This window comes from Diceros bicornis, chromosome 31 (genome assembly GCF_020826845.1).
Source record: "Diceros bicornis minor isolate mBicDic1 chromosome 31, mDicBic1.mat.cur, whole genome shotgun sequence".
NCBI classification, from domain to species: Eukaryota; Metazoa; Chordata; class Mammalia; order Perissodactyla; family Rhinocerotidae; genus Diceros; species Diceros bicornis.
The window spans coordinates 104,249-125,601 of record NC_080770.1 but is presented as its reverse complement, the minus strand read 5'-3'; the positions used below and the strand labels follow the sequence as shown (position 1 = coordinate 125,601).

The 21,353-nt window shown below is 61.8% G+C and overlaps 2 protein-coding genes across 2 annotated transcripts; both read right to left on the bottom strand.

The window, feature by feature from the left end:
* Window positions 1-931: 931 nt before the first annotated feature.
* PGGHG (protein-glucosylgalactosylhydroxylysine glucosidase) lies at window positions 932-7,534 on the bottom strand. Its single transcript, XM_058526037.1, is given in 15 exon segments — window positions 932-2,011; window positions 2,117-2,328; window positions 2,403-2,500; window positions 2,707-2,802; window positions 2,926-3,059; window positions 3,221-3,357; window positions 3,447-3,519; window positions 3,854-3,965; window positions 4,192-4,323; window positions 4,747-4,895; window positions 4,898-4,940; window positions 5,720-6,155; window positions 6,232-6,442; window positions 6,607-6,890; window positions 7,397-7,534. Coding segments are annotated over 14 exon segments (2,148 nt in total). The 5' UTR covers window positions 6,866-6,890; window positions 7,397-7,534; the 3' UTR covers window positions 932-1,955.
* A 2,637-nt stretch (window positions 7,535-10,171) lies between these two features.
* On the bottom strand, window positions 10,172-15,818 carry NLRP6 (NLR family pyrin domain containing 6). Its single transcript, XM_058527669.1, has 7 exons — window positions 15,539-15,818; window positions 15,244-15,282; window positions 13,226-14,975; window positions 12,245-12,337; window positions 10,925-11,095; window positions 10,683-10,850; window positions 10,172-10,310 (listed from the first exon to the last, which is right to left on the bottom strand). The coding sequence occupies exons 1-7, from the start codon at window positions 15,816-15,818 to the stop codon at window positions 10,172-10,174; spliced, it is 2,640 nt and encodes an 879-aa protein (XP_058383652.1).
* Between the last annotated feature and the right edge of the window lie 5,535 nt (window positions 15,819-21,353).

The window sequence follows — 21,353 nt, the reverse complement described above, 5'->3', positions numbered from 1 at the left end:
GGAGCAGGGTCGGCCTCCGTGTGGCTGGGTACATTTCCCCAGGCACGGGATGGTCTGCCAGTTCCCAGATTTGGTGAGGGGAGCAGACGTTGTCTGGCCCATGCCCAGGTGCCAAGGATAGAAAGCGTGTGGTCAAGCCAGGCATGGGGAAAGTCACCAGCAGCCCTCCCTGCTCAGGCTGTCTCCTGGGCAGGCTGAGGGACCCTGATCAGCTTTAGGCAATTGGATGCCACAGGCCCCTGACCAGCCATGCCAGCACACATGCACTGCCACCCTGCCCCGGCCCCTCAGAGGGTCGCCCACTATGCCCACAGGTGGCTGCATGCACGTGGCCTGCCCAGGCAGCAAATATTAGGCTACACCAGTCCTGTGGGTGCAGGGCCACCTGCCACCCCACCTAGGCCTGCACCCATGTCTGGCTCCAGGGCTAGTGTCTGCTCCACAGGGACAGTCCCCGGCCGCCATGCTCTGCTTTACCAGACCTGCCGGGGCCTCTGCTACATAGCCAGCAGTTGAGAGAGAGCCTGTGGGTGCCTCGGCAAGCCCCACCAAGACGCTGGCTGCATTCCCCGAGGTCATAGGCCCTCGGGTAGCCGTCAGTGACATGCATGCTGGTCTGCAACGTGGCCACACTCCTCGGAGGCCATGCTCTGTCCCCCATGTTGCTCTCCGAAGCAACACGGCTCTGGGGCCCCCGATGCCTCCACCCACCTCCTTTCTCTCTCCCGCATGCAGCTTCGTCCAGACAGTGCCTCTGCCTGGTGTCTGCTTCTCGCAGAGCAGAGAACAGCGGTTTGCTGGAGCCAAGGAGGGTGGGAGCTGCTGACACCAGGGACCGGACGCCTGCTTGCTCTAGTGAGCAAGTTACTGCCCCTCCCACCGGCAGCAGGGACACACTCTCTGCTGCACAATCCTCTCAGGAGGAGAGAGCTTCTCCCAGCACCAAATTTTAATTCCTCACCACCTTGCTCAGCGGCAGGTGCCATCTCCCCTCACTCCTGGGACACCCCGGAGGACCCAAGCTGGACATGCCAACCGAGGGCCTGAAGCCCCAGGAGACCTGGGCAGAGCCTCTGGCCATAGGCAGCCTGCACAGGACAGATGGGCCCAGGGCCGTGGCCTTGAAGCCATGCACACTTGCCCGTCCTTCTGGCTGGTCAGAGGGAAGATGAAGGGTCTTGCTCCACATCCCACCCCCTCCCTTCCCGACTGAGGAAAGGCATGTGACGGAGGCCATCCAACCTGACTGAAGTGGCCCAGCGGCCACAGGAGCCAAGGACTGAGGATGCGGTCTCTGTGACAGCCCAAGAGCACCTATACTCAGCCATGCCTGATGCTCAGTTGTGTGATACAGAAAGTTCCTTTGTGGTGAAGCTGCAATTGAGAGTCCTGCAGGGACTGAGTCCCCTCCCCAATGCCCTCGTCCTGCCGTCCTCCTCATGGAGGACTGTGCCCTCCTCTGCCTTCTCAGCAGAGCCTCTCCCCAGCCCTGTCCTGTGGCGTCCTGGGGAAGGGGCACTGAGGGACAGCAGATCCAGATGTGGCTGCTGTGGGAGGCCATAGGGAAGCCGCTCATCAAGGGGGCTTAGGCTGGGAGGGGCTCAGGTGAGAGGAAGACTGTCGTGAACCTCAGGCCACAGAATCCAGACTTTCCCTGGAGCCCGCGCGCCTGGCTGCCAGGGGCAGGGTGGGTGAGGGGGATGGCAGGCCAAGAGGGCATCGAAGAAGGGCACCTGCAGAGGGAGTGGCCAGAGGGAAGGACCCAAGAACATCCCTGGAGCCAACAGCCCTGGTCATTTAGGGGCAGTGCCAGGACAGCATCTGGTGAGGGACTCGGTGGGGCTGGAGGGCCCAAGAGTGTCCACAGGCGGTCCTGTGGGCTCTGGAGCAGGCCTCTAAGGTCTTCAAAAAGTTCTTGCAGGAAACTCCTGGAGCAAACCTGCTGCCCCAGCTTCCTATGAGAGTGACCTCTGTATCCGGCCAGCTGAACAGGGAAAGGAAATCTTGTGTCCTGCAGGGAGAGGGGGCATCCTGGGGGTGAGGGCACACACCCAGTGGGCTACCCTGGGAGTCGCATGCCCCAGACCCCTGGGGGAGTCTGGGTGTGGCTGCCTACCTGGGGGCAGGGGGAGCCGAGCCAGTGATGGCCACAGCTCAGCCTCCAGCGGGGCGGCCCCGGGCCCTGTGGGGGCTGTGACCTCGACTGTCACAGTGTCCTTGGAGAAGGAGAAGTCAAGCTTGCTCCCCTGGTAGGAGATGCCCCAGATGCACACTCCAGAGACGCCCGCTGGACACATGGGGTCGAAGGTCACCCCGGCCCTGGTAATCCTGGTGGGAGGGGAAGTTCTGCGAGAAGGGCAGGTGGGGGCCGGTGACTGCCCTCTGCTGGCCACTGAACTCACCTGAACCCCGTGAAACCAAAGAGCGCTGCTTGCAGGAAGCCCCCCATGCCGGTCAGGAAGTTCACGGCGCCCGACCCGTCTGCATTCTCCGTCCACACCTGCAGAGGGCAGGGCAGTCAGTGCCGGGACCCCAGGACACCTGCTCTCCTGAGGCCGTTCCTCTGCTTCTAGAAGGGCCCGAGGTCAGGCAGGAATTGCCAGGGCACGACCCTGCTGTGACCCCTGAGGCTGGGCTCCCCCTCCCACCACCCAGGGGGCCTGAGCAGGAGGCAGGCACGGTCAGCGTGTGGGTGACCAGGCTGACCTTGAAGGGCTCGGTGATGTTGGCAAAGTTCCTCTCCAGGAGGTCACGTGCCTTTCCAGGGTCCTTCAGCTCCATCCAGCCCACGGCAAACATGCTCTGGGGTCAGAGGTCAGAGGACACGCTGGGGTGAGGCCCCCTGTGTGGCAAGGGAAGACTGAGGCCAGTGGGACAGGGCCGGGCGCCATGAGCACCACCGCCCACTCCCCACAGTCTCCTTACCCAGGTCATGGCGGGGCCCCGGGGGGATACCACAGCCGCATAAATCTCCAGGTTTGTCCTGCGAACTTGAGGACTCAGGGGGAAGGGGACAGGGTACCCCAGCAGCACGACATCTGCCTGCTTCACCTCCTCTCCTGGGGGGGCAGGCGCTGCTGATGGGGAAGGGAGGGGGAGGGCGGGGACGGCTCTGACGGGAAGGGGGAGAGCAGGGAGAGAGAGAGAGGGGGGCATCGGGGCGGACACAGTCTTTGAGGGAGTGGAGAAGAGGCCATGAAGGAGCCCTGCGTCCACTCACCAGGCTGGTACCCATCAAACTCAGGGTGGAAGTTCCGCTTCGGGTCAAAGGGCACCTTGATCTTATCAGCCACCACCAGCCACCGGCTGGGGACGGGCTGACCCAGGTCCTGGGCCAGGGCCGCAGCAAAGCGCAGGCTGGGGGTGGAGTGGGGAAAGGGGCTGCAGTCGCAGCACTCCCGGCTGGCCCCCGCAGGATGGAGGCGGGCCAGGGTCTTGGGTCTGACCTGTTCTGGACCAGGACGTTGGTGTACACGGAGTTGTTGACTCCTGCATGGTATTCGTCGGGGGGCATGACTCCTGGGCACATAAATCTGGGTCTCAGGGACCTGCCCCTGATGCCAGCAGCCAGCGTGGGGCTGGCAGCATTGGGTGCCAAAATCACACACCGAATCCAGAAGCATCCACCTGCCCCCTCATTGTGACCGTCTGCCCTCCCCCCATCATCCACTCCCCCGTGACATATGCCCTCCCCCCATGACCATACCCCTCCCCCGTTGCCCTCCCCCATGCACATCCTTCTTCCCCCCATGACCACCCCCCCATGACCATCCACCCCCTCTGCCCATGCTCCCTGCCTCCATGACCATCCCCCCTCCTTCTCCCCTGGCCACCTGCCCCCGCATGCCCTTACCCCTCAGGTGGTAATTCTCCTCCTCTGGGCTCCACTCCACACGGCTACACCAAAACTCAGCCACAGCACTGACCACGTCCCAGCCACCAGCCTCTTGGAAGAGCTGCAGGTCCTGGGGGAGGAAGAGATGGTGGGACAGAAGCCATGGCCTCCGTGACTTTAGCTCCCACCGGTCACCACATTTCTTGCCAATGCCCACCCTTCCGAGGGCCCAGAAATGAAGACCTGGCTCCAGGATGCTTCACAGGACTGGCCCCAAACAGGAAGTTCCAGCAGGGTGGGTGAGCGTGGCCCCACCGGGTGGGTGGTCACGCCTGGTGGGCACCGTGACACCTCACCTTGGTGGCGTGATAATACAGCTGGAAGGCCAACACCACTGCCCCGTTGATGTGGACCTCCTGGGTCCCATAAATGTCCTCAGGGCAGACCTCCAGGCCGGAGCCCGTGCTCTCCCAGGCAAACTTGGCTCCCTGAGGGGTTGGGGGGTTGGAGCAGACTCAACTCTGTTCTTGGGGGCCAGGGGTAGCCCACCTACTTCCCCGTGTTCTCAGCCTTCAGCTGGGGAGGGCAGATAGAGAAGGGGGCGCCATCTGTTCTGGGGGCCCTCATGGGGGCCTGTGGCTCTGAGTGCCCACTGTATGTCCCCACCATGGCCAGGTGGCTTCTGCCCAGTTTACACTGTGTGCTGACCCTGGGGCAGGGCAGTAAGGGGACCCTAGCTGGGACCCAGCCAGGCTGTTCCCACCTGTACGGTGCAGACAGGGGGATGCTGCTGAGCCCCCATGAGCATCCAGGACGTCCCAGCCCCACCCAGAGAGGGGGCCTGGGGTGAGGGGTGCAGGCCTAGGAGGGGAGTGGGGGCCCTGTAAGGTGGGTGTCCAGGTCCCCCTCACCTGGTAGCCCAGGGTCCGGGCGTTGTCCAGGGCCCCGCCCAGCGTCCGGATGCGGTACTCCAGGAGAGCCCTTGCGGCCTCTGGGTGGAACAGCAGGACATTCGGGAACATCCAGAGATCCTGAGACACAGCCGCAGGGTCCCTGTTTCGGGTCTCTCACCTCTTCCGCTCTCCCCACCTGCCCACGTCCTGCCCTGGCGGGCCTCCACGCAGCCTCCTTCCAGCTTCCTCCTCTGCTGCCCACCCGGGTCTGTCCTGGACCCTCCCCACCTGCCCACTCTGTCCCAGTCTCCAGCCCAGATGCTCCTCATCCTCAGCCCAGCGCTTCACCTTTCCAGCGGGCATTTGGGTCCGCCCAGCAGCTCAGGCCAGAATCTGGGCGTGGGCAGCCTGCGGGGAGCCTGCTCCGTCGCTCACCGGCTGCCTGACTTAGGGAACGCCTCAGCGCCTCTGAGCCTCGCCTGTAAAGTGGCCCACAGCACCGGCTTCTCGGGGCATCAGCTGATCCCGCCATGCCCATCAGAGACCAAGTCCCAGCTTCTCCTGGCCCCCACTCCTATCCGAGGCTTCACCCTCCTCCACCCACACTCCACTGGGCAGCCACGAGGGTCTTTCCAGAACACACCTCTGTCCTTGTCACTCCCCAATTAAAGTCTCCGTGGCTCCCTCAGCCCCCTCTACAACTGCTCTTCCTGCCTCAGTGAGGGCCGCCCTTGCCCTGGCCTGATGCCACGTGCTCTCTCAGCTCTGAACCACTCTCTTCCACCAAACTCCTACACATCCTTCAGCAGAGACACCACCTCCTCCAGGAAGCCTTCCCTTCTGCCATGGCCCCTGTGCTTCCTCAACCAAAGCCCCCATTCCAGGGAGGGCAGAGGCAGCAGTTGTGCCTGTGCCCTTAGCCACAGGACCCTCCACACCCACATGCTGCTCGCCCTGTGGCAGGTGCGTGTTGAGGCTGGATGGTGCATACCTGGTCCCAGAAGACGTGGCCCCAGTAGCATTCCTCACGGCTCCCATTGGAGAGGCCCCCAGGGCTGAGGCCGTGGCAGATGTATCCTGGGGCCCCGGGCTGGGGCAGGGCGCTGAGCAGGTAGTAGAGGGCACCACGCAGGGCCTGGCGCAGGGGCAGGGGCCCCACCACATCCAGGCCACAGCCTGCCCAGAGCTGGGCCCAGGCCTGGGTGTGGGCAGTGTACAGAGCACCCCCGGCCTGCAGCTGCAGGGCCTCGGCGAGGCAGGCCCGGGCCTCAGCCTGGCTGCCACCCACCACGGTCAGGAACTCCCAGGTCCTGTCCTCCTCGCCTTCCCCGAGGGTCAGGGCTGGGGGCACTGGTGTCCACAGCATGTGCAGCTCCTGCTGCAGCCCCCCAGGCTGCTCAGGGATGAGCGTGTGGCCATACAGGTACCTGCGAGAGTGCAGCCATGTCTGAGGGACGGGCTCCCTCCCCAGGCTGCCCAGCCTCCTCCTGTCCCCTTGCTCACCGGGCTCCCAGGAAGTCTGGACCCAGGTACAGGTCCAGGTCCGGGCTTTCTGGGGAAAAGGCTGACCGCAGCAGCACCGAGATGGGCCAGCTCCCTGCGGCCACACGGGTGATGGACACACTGAAGGCCAGGACGTGAGGCAGCGTGCGGTGGGCATAGATGCGCTGGGAGGCCCGGAAGCTGGGGCCCTCCAGGGCATGCAGGAAGGAGCCTGGGGAGGGGCAGACAGGAAGACAGGGCAACTTGCAAGGCCACCTCTCGGGCTTCCTTTCCTTTGCCAGTCGGGCATCCCGAGTTAGCGGGCGCAGGGAGGGGACTGCTGTTGGTCCCCCCACTCACCTGGAACAATTGGGGGGGAGGATAGACGGTGGCTACCTGTGCTAGTGTCCAGGACAAAGCTCTCAGTCAGCTGCTCTCCTGTCCCTGCAGGGGCTTCCAGCCGGACGTTGAGGGGACTGGGCAGAATGGCCCGGTGCGTGTCCCCCCTAGCCCCATTGTACACGCCACTCACATGGAGTGTATCGTGATACACACGTGTGCCCAGGTACACATTGGTCACAGCAGCCAAGAGCCGGGGGTCACTGGGCAGAGAATGGGCAGTGAATGTGGTGGGGTCCTCGCTGGCATCCTCCATGGAAAGGCTTGCTCAGCACAGTGGCCTGGAAAAGTCGGAGGTCAGGGGCCCCAGCAATTGGCTGGGCCTCCCTCTCTGTCTCTAAGCCCCCATAGCCCCCTTGGAACTCGGCTGATGCCACCGACAGATGGTGGGGGAAGTGGACCCACCTAGGCAGTCCTGATTTTCCAGAGCGCCGCTTTCAAGCCTCCCCAGGAAACACCTCCACCCTCAGAGATGCTCGAATCCCCTAACATTGATCTCCAGAGACCCAGCTGAGTCCCCAGACTCCGGCTGGAGGACCTCAATCCTAACCCTTCCAGCTCTCCCCAGGCCGCACCCCCACGAACCCCGCCCTGTTGGTGGGAAGTTGGCTTCAGCCTAGGGGAAGTTCGTCCTCAAGGTCAACGTGCCCTGTTGGGGGCGCGGGTGGGTCGGGGCGGGGGGAGGGCTGCGGAGGCCAGAGGCCCGCGCTGGCCGAGGAAGGAGCCGGGGCTCGGGGGGCAGGCTGCGGGACGCGGGCAGGTCGCCGGCCGCGTCTCTGGAGCTCACCGCGGCCCTGCCGTGTCCCTCGGCGCCAGCCCGGCCGGCGCTACCCCTCCAGGGCCGGACGGGGAAGTGGCCTGGGGTGCGGTGTAGCCGGAAGGCCCCGCGGTCCCCGCCCCCCGGCGTCGCAGGGCGGGGCAACCGGACACCCCCCCACCCCTAAGGCAGGGCAACTGGACCGCCACCCTAGAGCGGGTCAGCTGGACACCCCCCCTACTTCCAGGGCGGGACGGCGGAGCGGGGCCAGACGCCTCTCAGGCCGGAGGCGGGGCCCGCCGGGCGGGTGGCACCGGCTGCCTCCCCCAGCGTCCCCACCCGCGAGACTGCGTGGGCTCGTCTGTGGACCTGGTGCGTCCGGTGCGCGAACCCGTGGTGAGAAGCACAGCGCGGACTTCGGCCACGAGAAAGTCTCAAGGGTGGATCTGAAGGGGCGGGGCCTTGTCTGGCCTGCCCCCTCCCGTCTCGGCTCCTCCCTCTCCGTGAGCTCCCGCGCCCCCCTTTAGGAGAGGTGACGCAGGCGGCCCTCCTCTTGGAGACGCTCCTTCCTTTTGCTCCGGCCCCACCCTCTTCTGGTCTCCGCCTCCCATCTCCCCACCTGCCCCTCTGGACACTCTGGTCTCCGGCACCCATCTCCTCACATGCCTGCCTGGACACTCTACGGTAGGCCCCAGCCTGTCACGGCTTTGTCGCTGGCGCCCTAGCCTGAACCAAATGCCCGTGCTCTGACCACTCGGTCCAGCCAGAGACACTCAGGGTCAATGTGTCCCGCGAAACCTGCGTTTCCTGCCCCCTCCCCAGCGCAGGCGATGGCGACTCCACACCCCATCTGTCCCAAGTCTTGTTGGCCCCACCTTCCAGGGTGTGCCTGCTCTCGCTGTCCCCACTGTGACCTCTGAGACCAGGCCATCTAGCGTTGTGGACGCTCCCTGCTTCTGCTCTGCCCTCTACAGGCCTTGTTAACTTAGAGACACAGCCACCCAACAGCAGTTAGGTCAGACCAGGCCTTTTGCTCAGAAGCCTGCTGTGGTGCCCCCCTCACCTGGAGCACAAGCAGTGGGCGTCCAGCCCCCTCCCCACCTCCCCTGCAGCCTCCCTGCTTCCTTGCTGCTTCTGCAATGTCCCAGGCGTGCTCCCTGTATGGACCGAACGTTTGTGTCCCCCCAAAATCCATCCGTTGAAATTTAATCCCCAATGTGATGGCATTTGGAGGTGGGCCTCTGGGAGGTAATTAGGTCAAGAGCCATCAAGAGTGGAATTAGTATCCTTATAAGAAGAGGCCAGAGAGCTAGCTGGTTCGCTTTCCCAGGAGGACATAGCGACAAGACAGCCAGCCCTCTGCAGCCCTCCCCAGACACTGTCACCTTGCCCTTGGGCTCGCAGCCTCCGGGCTGTGAGAACAAACGTCTGCTGTTGACGACCCCCAGGCCGTGGTGTTTTGTTGCAGCAGCCAAGCTAAATGAGACCCCCCTATTTGGCCTTCGCCTTGCTAGTCCGGTGTCTGGGACGGTCGTCCTGGGATGTCCCTGGGACTTGATCCCTCACCTCCTCCTGTCTTCAGATGCTCGGTCCTCAGTTAGATTTCCCAGATGCTGCGCCCTCAGTGTAACAGGAGGCGCTGGGCTGCTCTCCCCCGGCCCCTCCGGCCCGCCTCACTGTCCTCTGCAGCTTTGCCGGCCCTCCCTGCACCTGTGTGCTGTCTGTCCTCCAGCCTCGAATGCCAGCTCCAGGAGGGCAGGATTTGTGTCTGTGTGTGGGATGAATGATGGGCCTTGAAAGTGGATTCTGGAAGGGAACAACTGCCCCTGGGAAGTGAAGGGGCTGACTCCCAGGTTCCCTCCCACAGGAGGAGAACGAGCCGGCGGGCCCAGCAGTGAAGACGTGAGGATGTGGGGGTTGTCCACTGCTGGCCCTGTCCCTCAAGGCCCAGCCTTGCCTCAGGGCTTCCTCCCTGCAGTCAGGCTGTTCCCTGAGCCTCTGATTCCCCATCTGTGAGGCAGGACTGCAGGTGGGTTGGGGACCGAAGGAAAGACTTATGAGCTCCTGTTACGTACGACGCCTGGCCAAGTGCAACAGAAACCAACAGAAAAGAATCCAAGGAAGAATTTATTATCAGTGCACGGGGGGCGGCCCACCCCTGTGCCATCCCAGCTCCACCCAGAGCCGGGGGCCACTGCTCCACCTCTCCCTCCCCTGGTCGCCGCCCCCGCAGACCTTAGACAGGGAGTGGACGCCTCTGGGCTCTGACCACACAGCCTCAGGATGACTTCACTCGAAGGCCAGGGCCAAAATCTTGGGGAGGGACAGTGACCTGCCTGCCTTCGGTCAAGGGTCAGCCCCTGCTTGACCCCTGTGGCCAGGGGCAGAGTATAGGGCTGTTGGGGCCCATGCCGCGGACAGGGATGGGATCAGCAAAGGGGTCACCAACACACAGCAGGTGCTCAGTTACTGGGTGCTCTCAGCATCATTCTCGTTGTGTGGGGGTGTCTGCATGGGGGGCGGCTGGAGGGTCCCAGGAGAGGAAGGGGGTTAGGGGAGGAGTCCCTGGGCGTGGAGGACAAAGCTATGACCTGTTCCCACGGTGTGGGTGGAAGGGCATTTCCCAGGGCCTGTCCAGGACCAGGTGAGGGGCCTGTCTGTCTGGGCCTCCTACCTGCCTGTCCAGGCCCCCAGGCTCCACAGAGTTGCCCAGAGCTGAGAGCAGCATGCTCCTGCCCTTGGAATGGGGAGGTCTACCCCACAGGGCTGACTGAGTACTCCTGGCCTGCTCTGGCCTTCAGGACCTCAGAGGGCACTGCTGAATCCCTCGGGAGGCTCGGGGTGGCTGTCCAGCGCAGGGTGTGTGATGACCAGGCCCGGCTTTGCCGTCCTCACAGCCCGCAGCTCCTGCAGTGACTGCTCACTCAGCTCCACGGAGGTCAGACTGCAGCCACGTGCACAGGACAGAAGGGGGAGGTTGGGGAGGAGGAGGCCAGGGCTGGGGGGAGGCAGTGACAGGGCAGCGATGGGGGCCGTGATGGGGCACACAGTGACAGAAGGTGGCCAGTTGGGGAGAGTAAAGGGGAGTCGGGATCTCTGGCCCACACTGGCCGGGGCACCAGATAGCGGATGGACATTTGGTCTGGCAGAGCAGTCGAGGCCAAGGGCTGGGGTCAGGGCTTTGGAGGGTGGGCCTTTGGGGGCTGGGTTTGGGAGCCATCACTCAGGAGGGCCCTGGGAGGGGCTCCTCTTCAGGGTCAGGGGAAGCCCCTACATACCCACCCCAACCCAGCACCCTTCCTGCCCCTGCTTCCACCTGAGGGTCTGCAGGCGGCATCCTGGCTGCTGCAGGACCGCACACAGGTGGGTCACCACGGGTCCCGACAGCTGGCAGCCGCTGAGATCCAGGGTGGCCAGTGCCGGGCTGTGCCGGAGCACACCCACCACGTACTGGAGTGCTTCCTGGAGGCCAGGCTGCTGCACCCTGGGGGGAAGGTTGACCTCAGGAACTACTGGGGGGCCAGTCCTTCCCTCACTTCCTCCCAGGCCAGGCCTCACCTGAGCGTCTGCACCCGGCACTGGGGCCAGGCCAGGCCCTCACTCAGCACATGCAGGCCCGCCTCACTGAGCCCGTTGTGGAGGAGGCCCAGCTCCATCAGGGCGGGGGCCTCCCTCAGGGCCTCAGAGAGGTCTCGGCAGACCGAGTCAGCCAGTCTGCAGCGGCACAACCTGTGGTCAAGAAGCACACGGGTCTGCCTGCAGGCCCCTTGGCCACCTCACTACATCCTGATTATGCAAACTGCCCGGCTCGCGGGCTGAGGTTTAGGAGCTGTGTGGGCTCCAGAGCTTCCCCTGCCCTTTGTCACCATGTGTCCCTGGGGGGCCATGACCATGTGTGCACCTGCAGGGCTGCGCTCACTTTCCCTCAGGACATTGTTCCCTACAGCTGTCTGACGAGCCCTGGCAGACCCTGCTCTCAACATGTTTACTGCCCATCCTCTTCGGGGGGGGCAGTCAGCACTTATTTAGTTAGCGGGTCCCTAACACTGGGCAGTTGTGTAGTTTCTACTTTTTCAGCCATTATAAGTAATGCTGCGAGGAACATCTTCGTGCATTTAGTTCAGCCGTAGAATTGATGGGCCAGATGTGCCGACCACCTGTGTGGCTCCCTATGATCATCTCCAGGTTGCTGGAAACGCCCCCACACCAGCTGCGTTACCAGGTCACCATCTACGGATGACCATCCCTATATCACCCATCAGTACTAGATGCTATAATTTTTCTTACTTTCTGTTTACTTGGTGATAATTGGAAAGTTGTTGTGTACTAAGTATTGTACCTGCGTTCCTTATTACTTCTCACACCAACCCTCTGAGGTAGAATCTACTGGCTCCATTTCACAGGGGAGGAACCTGCTGCTCAGACAGCCCAACAGCCCGATGGCCTGAGGGCCAGAGGGAGGCAGCGTGGCCTCCGAGCCTGTGCCCTGAACACCTTCCTCCCTTGCTTCTAAGAATCCAGAGGGACCACCCAGCCATTTCCAACAGCACCTAGCGGCCTTCTTTTGGAAGGAAAATACATTCTGGTCTTCTTTATCCCTCTCCCAGAAGGCTTAGCTGCACCTCGATGTCCACTCAAACCAGGGCCAAACCCTCCTTCCTAACTGGCACCTAAGTTGGTGATGGGGACCCTGCTCCCAGCCCCTCTTCCCTCCTCTGCTCTGTGTGGGCAGAGCCTGTCTACCCCAACACAGGACACCAGAGGCCACAGACTCAGCCTGTCCCCTCAGCCATCCCCAGACAGGGCCACACCTCTCTCTGCCAAGGGATCCTGCTCTACGTGCCTTCCAGGGGAAGGGCTGGGGGTGCGGTCACTCACGTCAAGCTATTCAGACCACACTGTTGGTCAGTCATGGCCTCGCAGAGTGGGCGCAGCGGAGAGGCCTGGGGTCTTCCCCTGGTGGCTTGAGAGCTGCGGGAGAGAGGAAAGTGACGTCCACCCGGCCCCTTCCATGCCCTCCCTCCTAAAGAGGGCTGCTTCTTATGGTGCTGAGGTGTCAGAGCTGCCTCGGCCCCACCCCAAGCTGAGCCAGGACTCCTCCACCCCCTTCACCGCAAACCCAGAGTGAAATCACTCGTCTGTGGCCTCATGCACCTCCCCACTGGAGCCATGTATATAAGTCCAGTGGGGGCGTGTCACCCGCATTCCCAGTGTGGGTCTGTCCTTGCTCCACCCTGTCAACATCCTGACATTCACTCTCAACAGATGCTGAGCACCTGGGTCAGGCGTGGGGTTGGAGCTAAATGCACAGAAACAATGGCACAAGCCTTGCCCTGGTGGAGTGGAGGGTCTGGAGGAGGAGCCAGGCACGGACAGATGTCATGGTGGACAGTGGTCCATGGGGCACTTTTGGGGCCAAAGGGGTCCCAGGCCAGCTGGGGAAGCCTGGGCAGGCTTTGAGGATAGGTAGCAAACAGCATGTTCTGGGTGGAGGAAACAGCAGATGCAAAGGGTCAGGGCACAGCAGGCGTGGTGTATTCCAGAACATATTATGAGAAAGCATAATGGGAAGGGGGTTGCTGGGCCGTGGCCACATGCCAAGCTAGGAGGTCTGTCTTGGATGTGGACAGCTGGGGGTGGGCATGGTGAGGACACCCTGGCGAAGTTGGCCGCTGGGAGGCTGCCTTGCAAGGAGTGAGCCAAATCAGCCATAAAGTCCTGCCTCTCGTCTAGGGGAGCAGACATCAGGTCCGGACATCTCCCACGTCCAGACGGACACTCAGGTGCACAGGCGTGCACTGGCACACATGCCCCACACAGAAGCCTGCGAAAGAGTGCAGCCCTGCCCTGGAGACTCACGAGCTGCTGCCCAGGCTGCCTTGCAGCCGCTTCATCAGGCTCTTCTTCTTTTTCTTCTCCCGTGCAGTGGCCAGTCCGCAGCTCACCAGCCGCAGTGCCTGTCCGGCAGGGCAGCAGCGGACGCAGTAGCTCAGGACGTCCAGGTCCATGCGGCTGAAGCGCACTCGCTCCAGCACCAGCTCGGGGAGGCCGCGCAAGGCCTGGCGCACGAAGGCGCCCTCCTGCGTCTCGTAGAGGCAGTACAGCAGCTCCAGCGGGTAGTTGAGCTCCTCGGCCTCCTCCTCTGGCTCCTCAGTGCCCTCCACGGGCTCTTCAGGCCCCTCTGGCGCCGCCGTGGGGCGGCCCTGGGCCTGGTCCTGCACCCACGCCAGGACGTCCTGCTTCACGCGCTCTGAAACCACGCAGCCAAAGTGGCGCTCGATGTCGCGCATGCGCTCCGCGCTCAGCAGTCCGAAGAGGAAGCGCGTGGTGAGCGCGAGGTGGTGGCGCAGCTCCGCGTCCCTCCGCAGCAGCGTTCTCACGCCGCGAGCTGGCGCCCCGGGAGCCTCCTCGTCCTCCAGCAGGTAGGACAGCGCGGCGAAGAACTCTTGGAAGCTCTGGTCAATGAACTGGTAGGTGACCTCGGTCTCCAGCACGCCCGACAGCTCCTTCTTGCTGAGAAACAGCGTCTGAACTTTGGAGCCGCGAAGCGCCAGTCGTTCCAGGTCCCTCTCGGCGAACTGCGCCCTGCGCCCGAGGACGCCTTCGCGGGCCAGGCGGCACAGCTTGCGCAGCTCGCCTTGCACCCGGGGCCCGTGGGCGGCGGGCGCCGACCTCAGGACGCTGGCGATGAAAAGCAGGTACACCGACGTGGTGGTCTTGGAGGTGCGCGACAGGTCCTGGCCGAGCTCGAGCTGCTGGCGCAGAACGGTGCACACGATCCAGCACACGAAGGGCACGAAGCACAGCGCGAACAGCGTCTCATTCTCCTTCACGAAGCGGTAGGCTAGCTCCGCTCTCCACTCGTCCCGGAAGAACTTGTAGAAGTACTTCTTCTTGTCCTTGTCGGAGAAGCCGCGCACCTCGGCGCACTGCGGGGAGCGCAGGCGGCCCTGCAGCCTCCCCGGGGCCGAGGCGCGCGTGGTCACCAGCAGGCGGGCATTGGGCAGCAGCGCCTTGCTCAGCAGGCCGCCCAGCACCCGCGCGCTGCCTGCGGCCTCGAAGGGGTCCGTGCAGGGCGCGTCGTCGGCGGGCCCCGGCGCCGTCAGTTCATCCGCGCCGTCCAGGATGAAGAGCAGCCGCTCGGACTGCGCCAGCATCTGCCGCACGGGCGCGCTGCGGTCGGGGCACTGGTCCAGGATCAGGTCGGCCAGGCTGCCGGTGCCCGGTCGCTCCAGCAGCTCGCGGCAAGGCATGAAGAAGGCGAAGTCCACCTGGCCGTGGTACAGCTTGCCCGCCGCCCAGTCGTACAAGATTTTCTTGGCCGCCATGGTCTTGCCGATGCCCGCCGGGCCCTGCAGCACGACGGTCAGCGGCCGCTGGCCCTCCTCGTCGCGGCTGAACAGGCGGTTGAAGGTGTGCGTGTCCGAGCGCCGAGCGCGCTCCGGCTCCGGCTCCTCCGCGGGCCCCAGCGCCTCGGGCCCCGGGGCGGCGCTCTGGGGCGCGATGAGCAGCTTGGTGAAGCGCTTGTTGATCTTCACCGAGCGGGCGTTCCTCTCCTTCACCTTGGCGTGCTGCTGCAGTACGTGCTCTCGGTACTTCTTCTTGTACTCTGGGGTCAGGGGGAGAGGCGGAGGAGAGGCGGACAGAGGGACGAGGATGTGGCAGGCTGTGTCAGCCGACCCTCGTGCACCCGGTGCCCCCCCCCCCCCGCTCAGGTCTCAGTTTCCCCCGTCCCCCGCTGGCCTTCCCACGCCCGCTGCTCCCTGGGACCAGCTGTCGGGAACCTCCAGGTGGCGTTGAGAACACTCGTGCTCCACGCCTGGGGCTGAAGGGCCCCGGCAGCTCGGGGCCTGCGCCTCCCACCGGGAGGGACCTACCGGACACGGAGAGCAGCGCCGAGGAGCTGGGGCCGAGCCCTGGAAGGGAGACCTGAGGTGAGGCCCCGCCGAATGTGCGGGGGCCGGGGGCGCAGTCGGGGGCCGGGGCCACCCTCAAGAGCACCCAGGACCCGAGCCCGGGGGCCCGCGAATTTGTGAATGAAGCGCGCCCGGGCCGAGGCGCGCTGGGACTCTTCCGGGGGAGTGGGAGGGAGGGCGGCCTCTGGCCCGGACTCCGCCCAGGAGGGAGGGCACCGAGGCGCAGGGACCCCGGCGACCCCCGCCCCGTGCTCACGCTGCAGCCGCTGCTCCTTGAGTCGCGCCGCCACGTCGCGCATGTCCGCCCTCTTCAGGGTCTTGCGGGCCACGTCCAGCGCGGGCTCTGGCCCGTAGAACTGGGTGAGCTGTTCGGCGAGGTCCACGGCGTCCGCGCCCTCCAGCCGCCCCCGCGGGATGCTGCGGCCGTCCAGCGGCGCGTCGCGCAGCTTGTGGCAGAAGCGCTTGAGCTGCTCCTGGCTCAGGTCCTCGAGCGCGGCCAGGAGCAGCTCTCGGGCGGCGGTGGCGCGGGCCTCCATGCTGGGGGCGGAGGGCGGCGGGGTCAACTCGTGTCGTCGTCCCTTCGCCCCCCCCCCCGACCCCCCGCCTCGTGACCACGGCCCCGCCGCTTCGTATCCCCCCAGACGGCTCCAGGCCAACGGCTCCAAGCTAATGCTTGTAGCACTCTGCGGGGAGGAGTGTCCTCCCTCCCAGGACTCCCGTCCGGGGGCTTTGCCTCTGACCCGCTCACTGCTTGGTGGTGAAGTGGGGTCACCCCAGGGCGGGCACTGGCCGCCGCAGACCCAAGCGCTAGGGTGCCTTCCTGCTCCTTCCTTCCTCACACCTGGCCAGGCCAAGCCAGACGCCCCAGATGCGGTGTCTGCATGGGCCTGTGCTCTCCCTTTCTGTCTCTTCCCTGCCTTCTCTTATCTGGGAGCCTGAGGCAGAGCTGGTCTCAGAGCTGGATTCCCCACCTGGCCCAGGCTGTGTTCCGGAATGCTCACTGCACCCCTCACTGGGGCCCAGCCTGGGGGCCTTGCCCCAGGGGCTGAGTCTGAACCCCTGGTGAGGACAGACCCCACAGATGCCCTCGGTGGAGATGCACCCCCTAGAATCCTGAACCTGGAGGGCAGTGGGGTAGGGATGTGGAGAAAGGGGAGTGAAGCCTAGGGGGCTGGCAGGGTGAAGTAAAGGCCCCAGCGGCCAGAGACAGCCAATTCCCAAGTGACCACTCTGAGAGCCACACCCACCTGCAGCAGGAGGCCTCTGGTTGTTTCCTGGAGTCTGGCCCCGGGGTCTAGGGCTCAGGGGCAGAGGTGGGGGTCAGAGAGCAATCCTTCCCTAGGCTGACTGGAGCCAAGTTCTGGGGGGCTGTCCGGCCCCGTCCATGCACCAGGCCCAGGAGCTCTAGCTCAACCAGCACTGCAATGTCCGTCCAAGAGTCACAAGCTCCCAGGCTCAGGCGCTGTCGTACATATGCAGTCACCCTTTAAGAGCTCTGCTTGGTGACCTTTGATTTCCGACTACCCCTTTACTCGATTAATGTTCTCTGAGAACCCATGGGGTGTGGCAGCGAGGCATGGTTGTGAGCAGGTGGCTGGCTCAGAACGAGGCCTTTAGCTTAAAGTCCTCAAGATAGGTTAAATTCTGAAGGCAGGGGTGAGGAATGGCTTCCTAGGTAGAGGGAGCACTGGGAGCAGAGGAGGGATTTGCACGGTGTTGTCAGGGGAAAGAAGGCAGTCACCAGGGGGCCAGGAGACGATGAGACAGGGAGAGCTCTGTGGCTTCCACACCTGGCTTGAGCAGGCTGATGGGAAGAGGTTTGGACGTGAGAAGTGTGTGTGACTGATGTGGGACCAGTGTGACCACGAATATGGGTTCTATGGACAGTGTCTGCTGTGTGAATGTGTGTGTGTGTCTGTGACCACGTCAGTACTGTGTTGGTGTGAATGCCTCTGTGGTCGGTGAACAATAGTCCCCAGACACCGGTCCTCCTCCCTGGAGCCTGTGGATGTGCCCTCATGCCAAAAGGGACTTTGCCAGTGTGATTAAATTTTGGATCTTGAGTTGGGGCGATGACCCTGGATCATGCAGACAGGCCCTAAATGTCATCACAGGTGTCTTCAGATGGAGGCAGAGGGAGATTTGGCGGCATGGCCCTGAAGCCAGACGCTAGGCTGCTGCCTTTGAAGGTGGGGGAAGGAGCACAAGGAATGCAGCCCTGGAGGCTGGAGGAAGCAGGAAGGGTCCTCCCCTCCAGCCGGAGGGAGTGCAGCCGAGCCAACGCCTGGGTCTCTGCCCAGTGACACTGAGTTTGAACTTCAGACCTCCAGAACTGTAAGAGAATTAACTTGTGTGGCTTTAAGCCACTGAGTTTGTAATAACTTGTTTCAGCAGCCGCAGGAAAGGACCCAGTGTCTCTGAGAGACGCCGTGAGGGAGAAGGTGTGTCGGCAAGAACTGTCTCTGGAACTGTCACTGCTTTTCCGGCTCCATCGCCTCTGGGCCACGAGTCACCTCTGTGTCCAGTCCTGCTTCTGTCAGGAGCCCAGAGAGCTGCCCTGGGGAGAGAACCAGAGTCCTGGGCGCCCCTCTTCCGCTGCCCCCAGGAGGAAGGGCCCACAGAGATGCCCATTCCTCCCTATGACTTTTTGCCATTTAAGACAAATAGACCCCACCTCTCCCTGTGGGGGCCTCAGGTTGTCCAAGGTACGGTTGTTTAGTCACACTGACATCACCCCATGGTAGCCTCTTCGCCCTCTCCTGCTCCCTGAACACGTGCTGGGGCCCCACCCTCCTAACCTGACTGCCCTCTGTACGGCCAGCCTCCTGGGCACAGGGCGGGGGGGTGAGGGGAGAGCCAGCACATTTCCTGGGGGGAGGGGGCACTTTGTGCTGTTTAAAGGACTTTCATGAACATGACCTATCCCACTGGTTCCCACAGAGCCCTGAGAGGCAGGGCAGCACATCTGCCCCGTGGTGTCGGGCCGGGCCCAGAGCAAGGACAAGAGCCTCACTGTAGACCACGGACTGGGCAGCACCCAGCAGAGCAGAGAAGTGGTCAGGGTCTCCTTGGGGTCAGGGTCCCAGGGACAAGCCCTGAGCAGAGTCTGTCCCCACCTGCCTGAGGGGCAGTACCGTGAGCTCTGGGGGTTCCCAGCTCCTTCGACTTGCTGGCCCCTGACTTAGCTCCTCTGATGTGCTGGGATTCTGCAGAGGGAACTTTGCAAAGCAAAGCAACAGCCCAGACACAGAGGCAGAAGTTTCAGAGATTGACTGTGGGCAGAATCTGGCTCTGCACAGCTTGGTGGGCATTGCGGGGCCCCGGGCCACAGCCCCACTCCTGAAGACCACCGTGCGCCCCTCGCTGATCCCCTTGCTGAACCCACTCTAACCCCAAGACGCTCCCACACACACTCACTCCTCCAGGCACAGACGGATGTCCCGCACAGGCCACTGCTGTATTTCTTCTAAACGTACATTCACTTTTCTCTCTCCAGAGTACAAATTCTTGAAAGCAAGTTCTCTACAACTGCGCTGTGTCCCTTTCATTGTTATTTTAGACAGAAAGTGCCCTGGTCAGGAGCACAGTCTCCTAAGCCAGACTGTCTGGCATCAAACCCTGGCTCCACCATCCAATAGCTGGGTGACCTTGGACAAGTAACGTAACCTCCCTGTGCCTCCATTTCCTCATCTGCAAAATGGCGTGGTGACAACGCTTCAATGTGGAGGGTGAGGAGAGAGAAGTTGTGATGCGTGTGCCTGGCACATTCTGGGCATCCATTATCACCATCACGCACATTCTGGGGATGAGTCTGTGTTTGCTGGGATCACCAAGAATGTCCCCATTTCTAAACACACTTCAGTTCTGATTCCACTTCACCTCTCCCCAGCACTTAGCACTGCTGACCATGAGCTTTTCCTTAAAATTCTCTTTTCCTTCGGTCAAAGGAACCGAGGGGTGCAGGTCCGAGAGCACTGGGGCCGGGGTGACATGAGGTCAAGGAGAGGCTTTGCATCTGCTGTGCCATAACCAGCATGGGGAAGGGCTTGAGGCCTGTGATTTGGAGATGCCAAGGTCACCCCATCTCCTAAGATAGACTCTCCTTGAGCGGACTCTGTGCCCCATAAACTCTCAGCACCTGCTGATAACAGGAGCCAACATTTCCAGGAATCTTGTCAGGAGGCGAGATGTGGAAACATGGGGATGAGGAGAAGAGGCTGGGAGCAGAGGGAGGGCATGGCTGAGGATGGAGACCAGGAGAGGGGGAGGGGAGGGAAGGGAATGAGCAGATGAGAAAAAGAAAGTAAGAGATGGGAAGAGGTGTGGAGCCCACGTGGCAGGCAATGCCCACTCGTCTGGATTTGTGTCACCCACAAGGTTTAGTCTCTGAGCAGGGCCACTTGCAAAGGTATAACTTGGAAATCTTTAACAAATAATTTAAACTGCAATGTGAATTTCCTCCAGGGTCCCTCCCACAGGGGTTTTACTGCCCAGTAAAACTTCATGAAAATCTTTGATCATTTCTTCCTCACTCCCAAGTCCTGCCCTCTTGGCAGCTGCTAGTGAGGTCTTCCTGGAGCCCTCCTGGCTGTGCCCTCAATGTCACCCACTCCTGTTTTGGGGTTCCCCTCCCCTTAGTCCTCCTGCCTTAGAAAAGCCTAGTTCCTGAGCACTTTGTGAGCCCTGAGCAGCGTCCTTTCCCTGTTCTGGGCATTCCACTTTACATCCTGGCCTCAGAGAAAGAACCATTTGAAGGCTCCACAACCTATTTTTCTGGAGGAGTGGGTGGACCTACAGGTGTCCCACTCCCCTGTAAGCCAACAAATTAGACAGCTTAGATGAGATGGAAAAATTCTTAGAAAGACAACTATTGAAACTGACTCAAAAGAAATTTAAAAATCTAAATTGATGTATGACAAGTAAAGAGATTGAATTCATAATCAAAAAACTTTCCACAAAGAAAAGCCCAGGCCCAGATGGCATCACCGGTGATTCTACCAAATATTTAAAGAAGAATTACTAGCAATCTTTCACAAACTCTTACAAAAAATATAGAGGGAATACTTCCCAACTCATTCTATAAGGCCATATTACCCTGATACCAAAACCAGGCAAATACATCACAGAAAAACTAGAGACCAATATCCTTGATAAATATAGACACAAAAATCCTCAATAAACTACTAGCAAACAGAACCCATTAACATATAAAAAGAATTATAAACCACGACTAAGTGGGCTTTATCCCAGTAGCGCAAAGTTGGCTTGACATCTGAAAAATCAGTTATTGTAAGAGGAGGGTCCTGGCGTTCCCACCCAGCAGGAGCTGGCCAGGCGTCCAGCTCCTCATTCCCCTTTGCTCCGAGCGAAGGTTTCCACTGCGGTGAGTCTGTTCCTATAACACATGGGGAGTTTTGGAGGCAGATGTCTTGTCTCCCAGCCTTCAGAAGTTTGAGATCAAGGTGTCAGCAGTGCTGACTTCTTCTAAGGCCTTTCTGGCTTGTAGATAGTTGTCTTCTTCCAGTGTCTTCACATGGTGTTCCCTCTGGGTAGGCAAAATGGATTTTAACTGAGCCTCACCTACCGGCGGGAAGGAAACTATCCAACCCCAGCCCTCTCCAGCCTTCCTGTCTCACTCCGTGGAAATTAAGAAAAGAAACCTTAACTAAAATGGAGTCAGGAAGGCCTGCAAGGGGAGCTGTCACGCCCATCACACATCATCAATGTCACCAAACAGGAAGAAAGGGACACTTGCATCTCGGACAGGAAGTATAGCTACTTTACTAATGAAGGAAGGTTTCTCTCCCCACCTGGCAACAGCCCAGCCAATCAGAAACACCACAGCGCAGCAAACGAGAAACCCCACAGCTCAGCCAATGAGAAACGCTGCAGCCCAGCCAATGAGAAATGCTGAAGCTCAGCCAATGAGAAACACCGCAGCTCAGCGAATGAGAAACACTGAAGCTGAGGCAATGAGAAGACCCACAGCGCAGCCAATGAGAAGCTGTTGCCACCCTGAACTGTTACTTTCCCCCAATGGACTTTCCTTTAGAACAGCCCCTCCCTCTCCC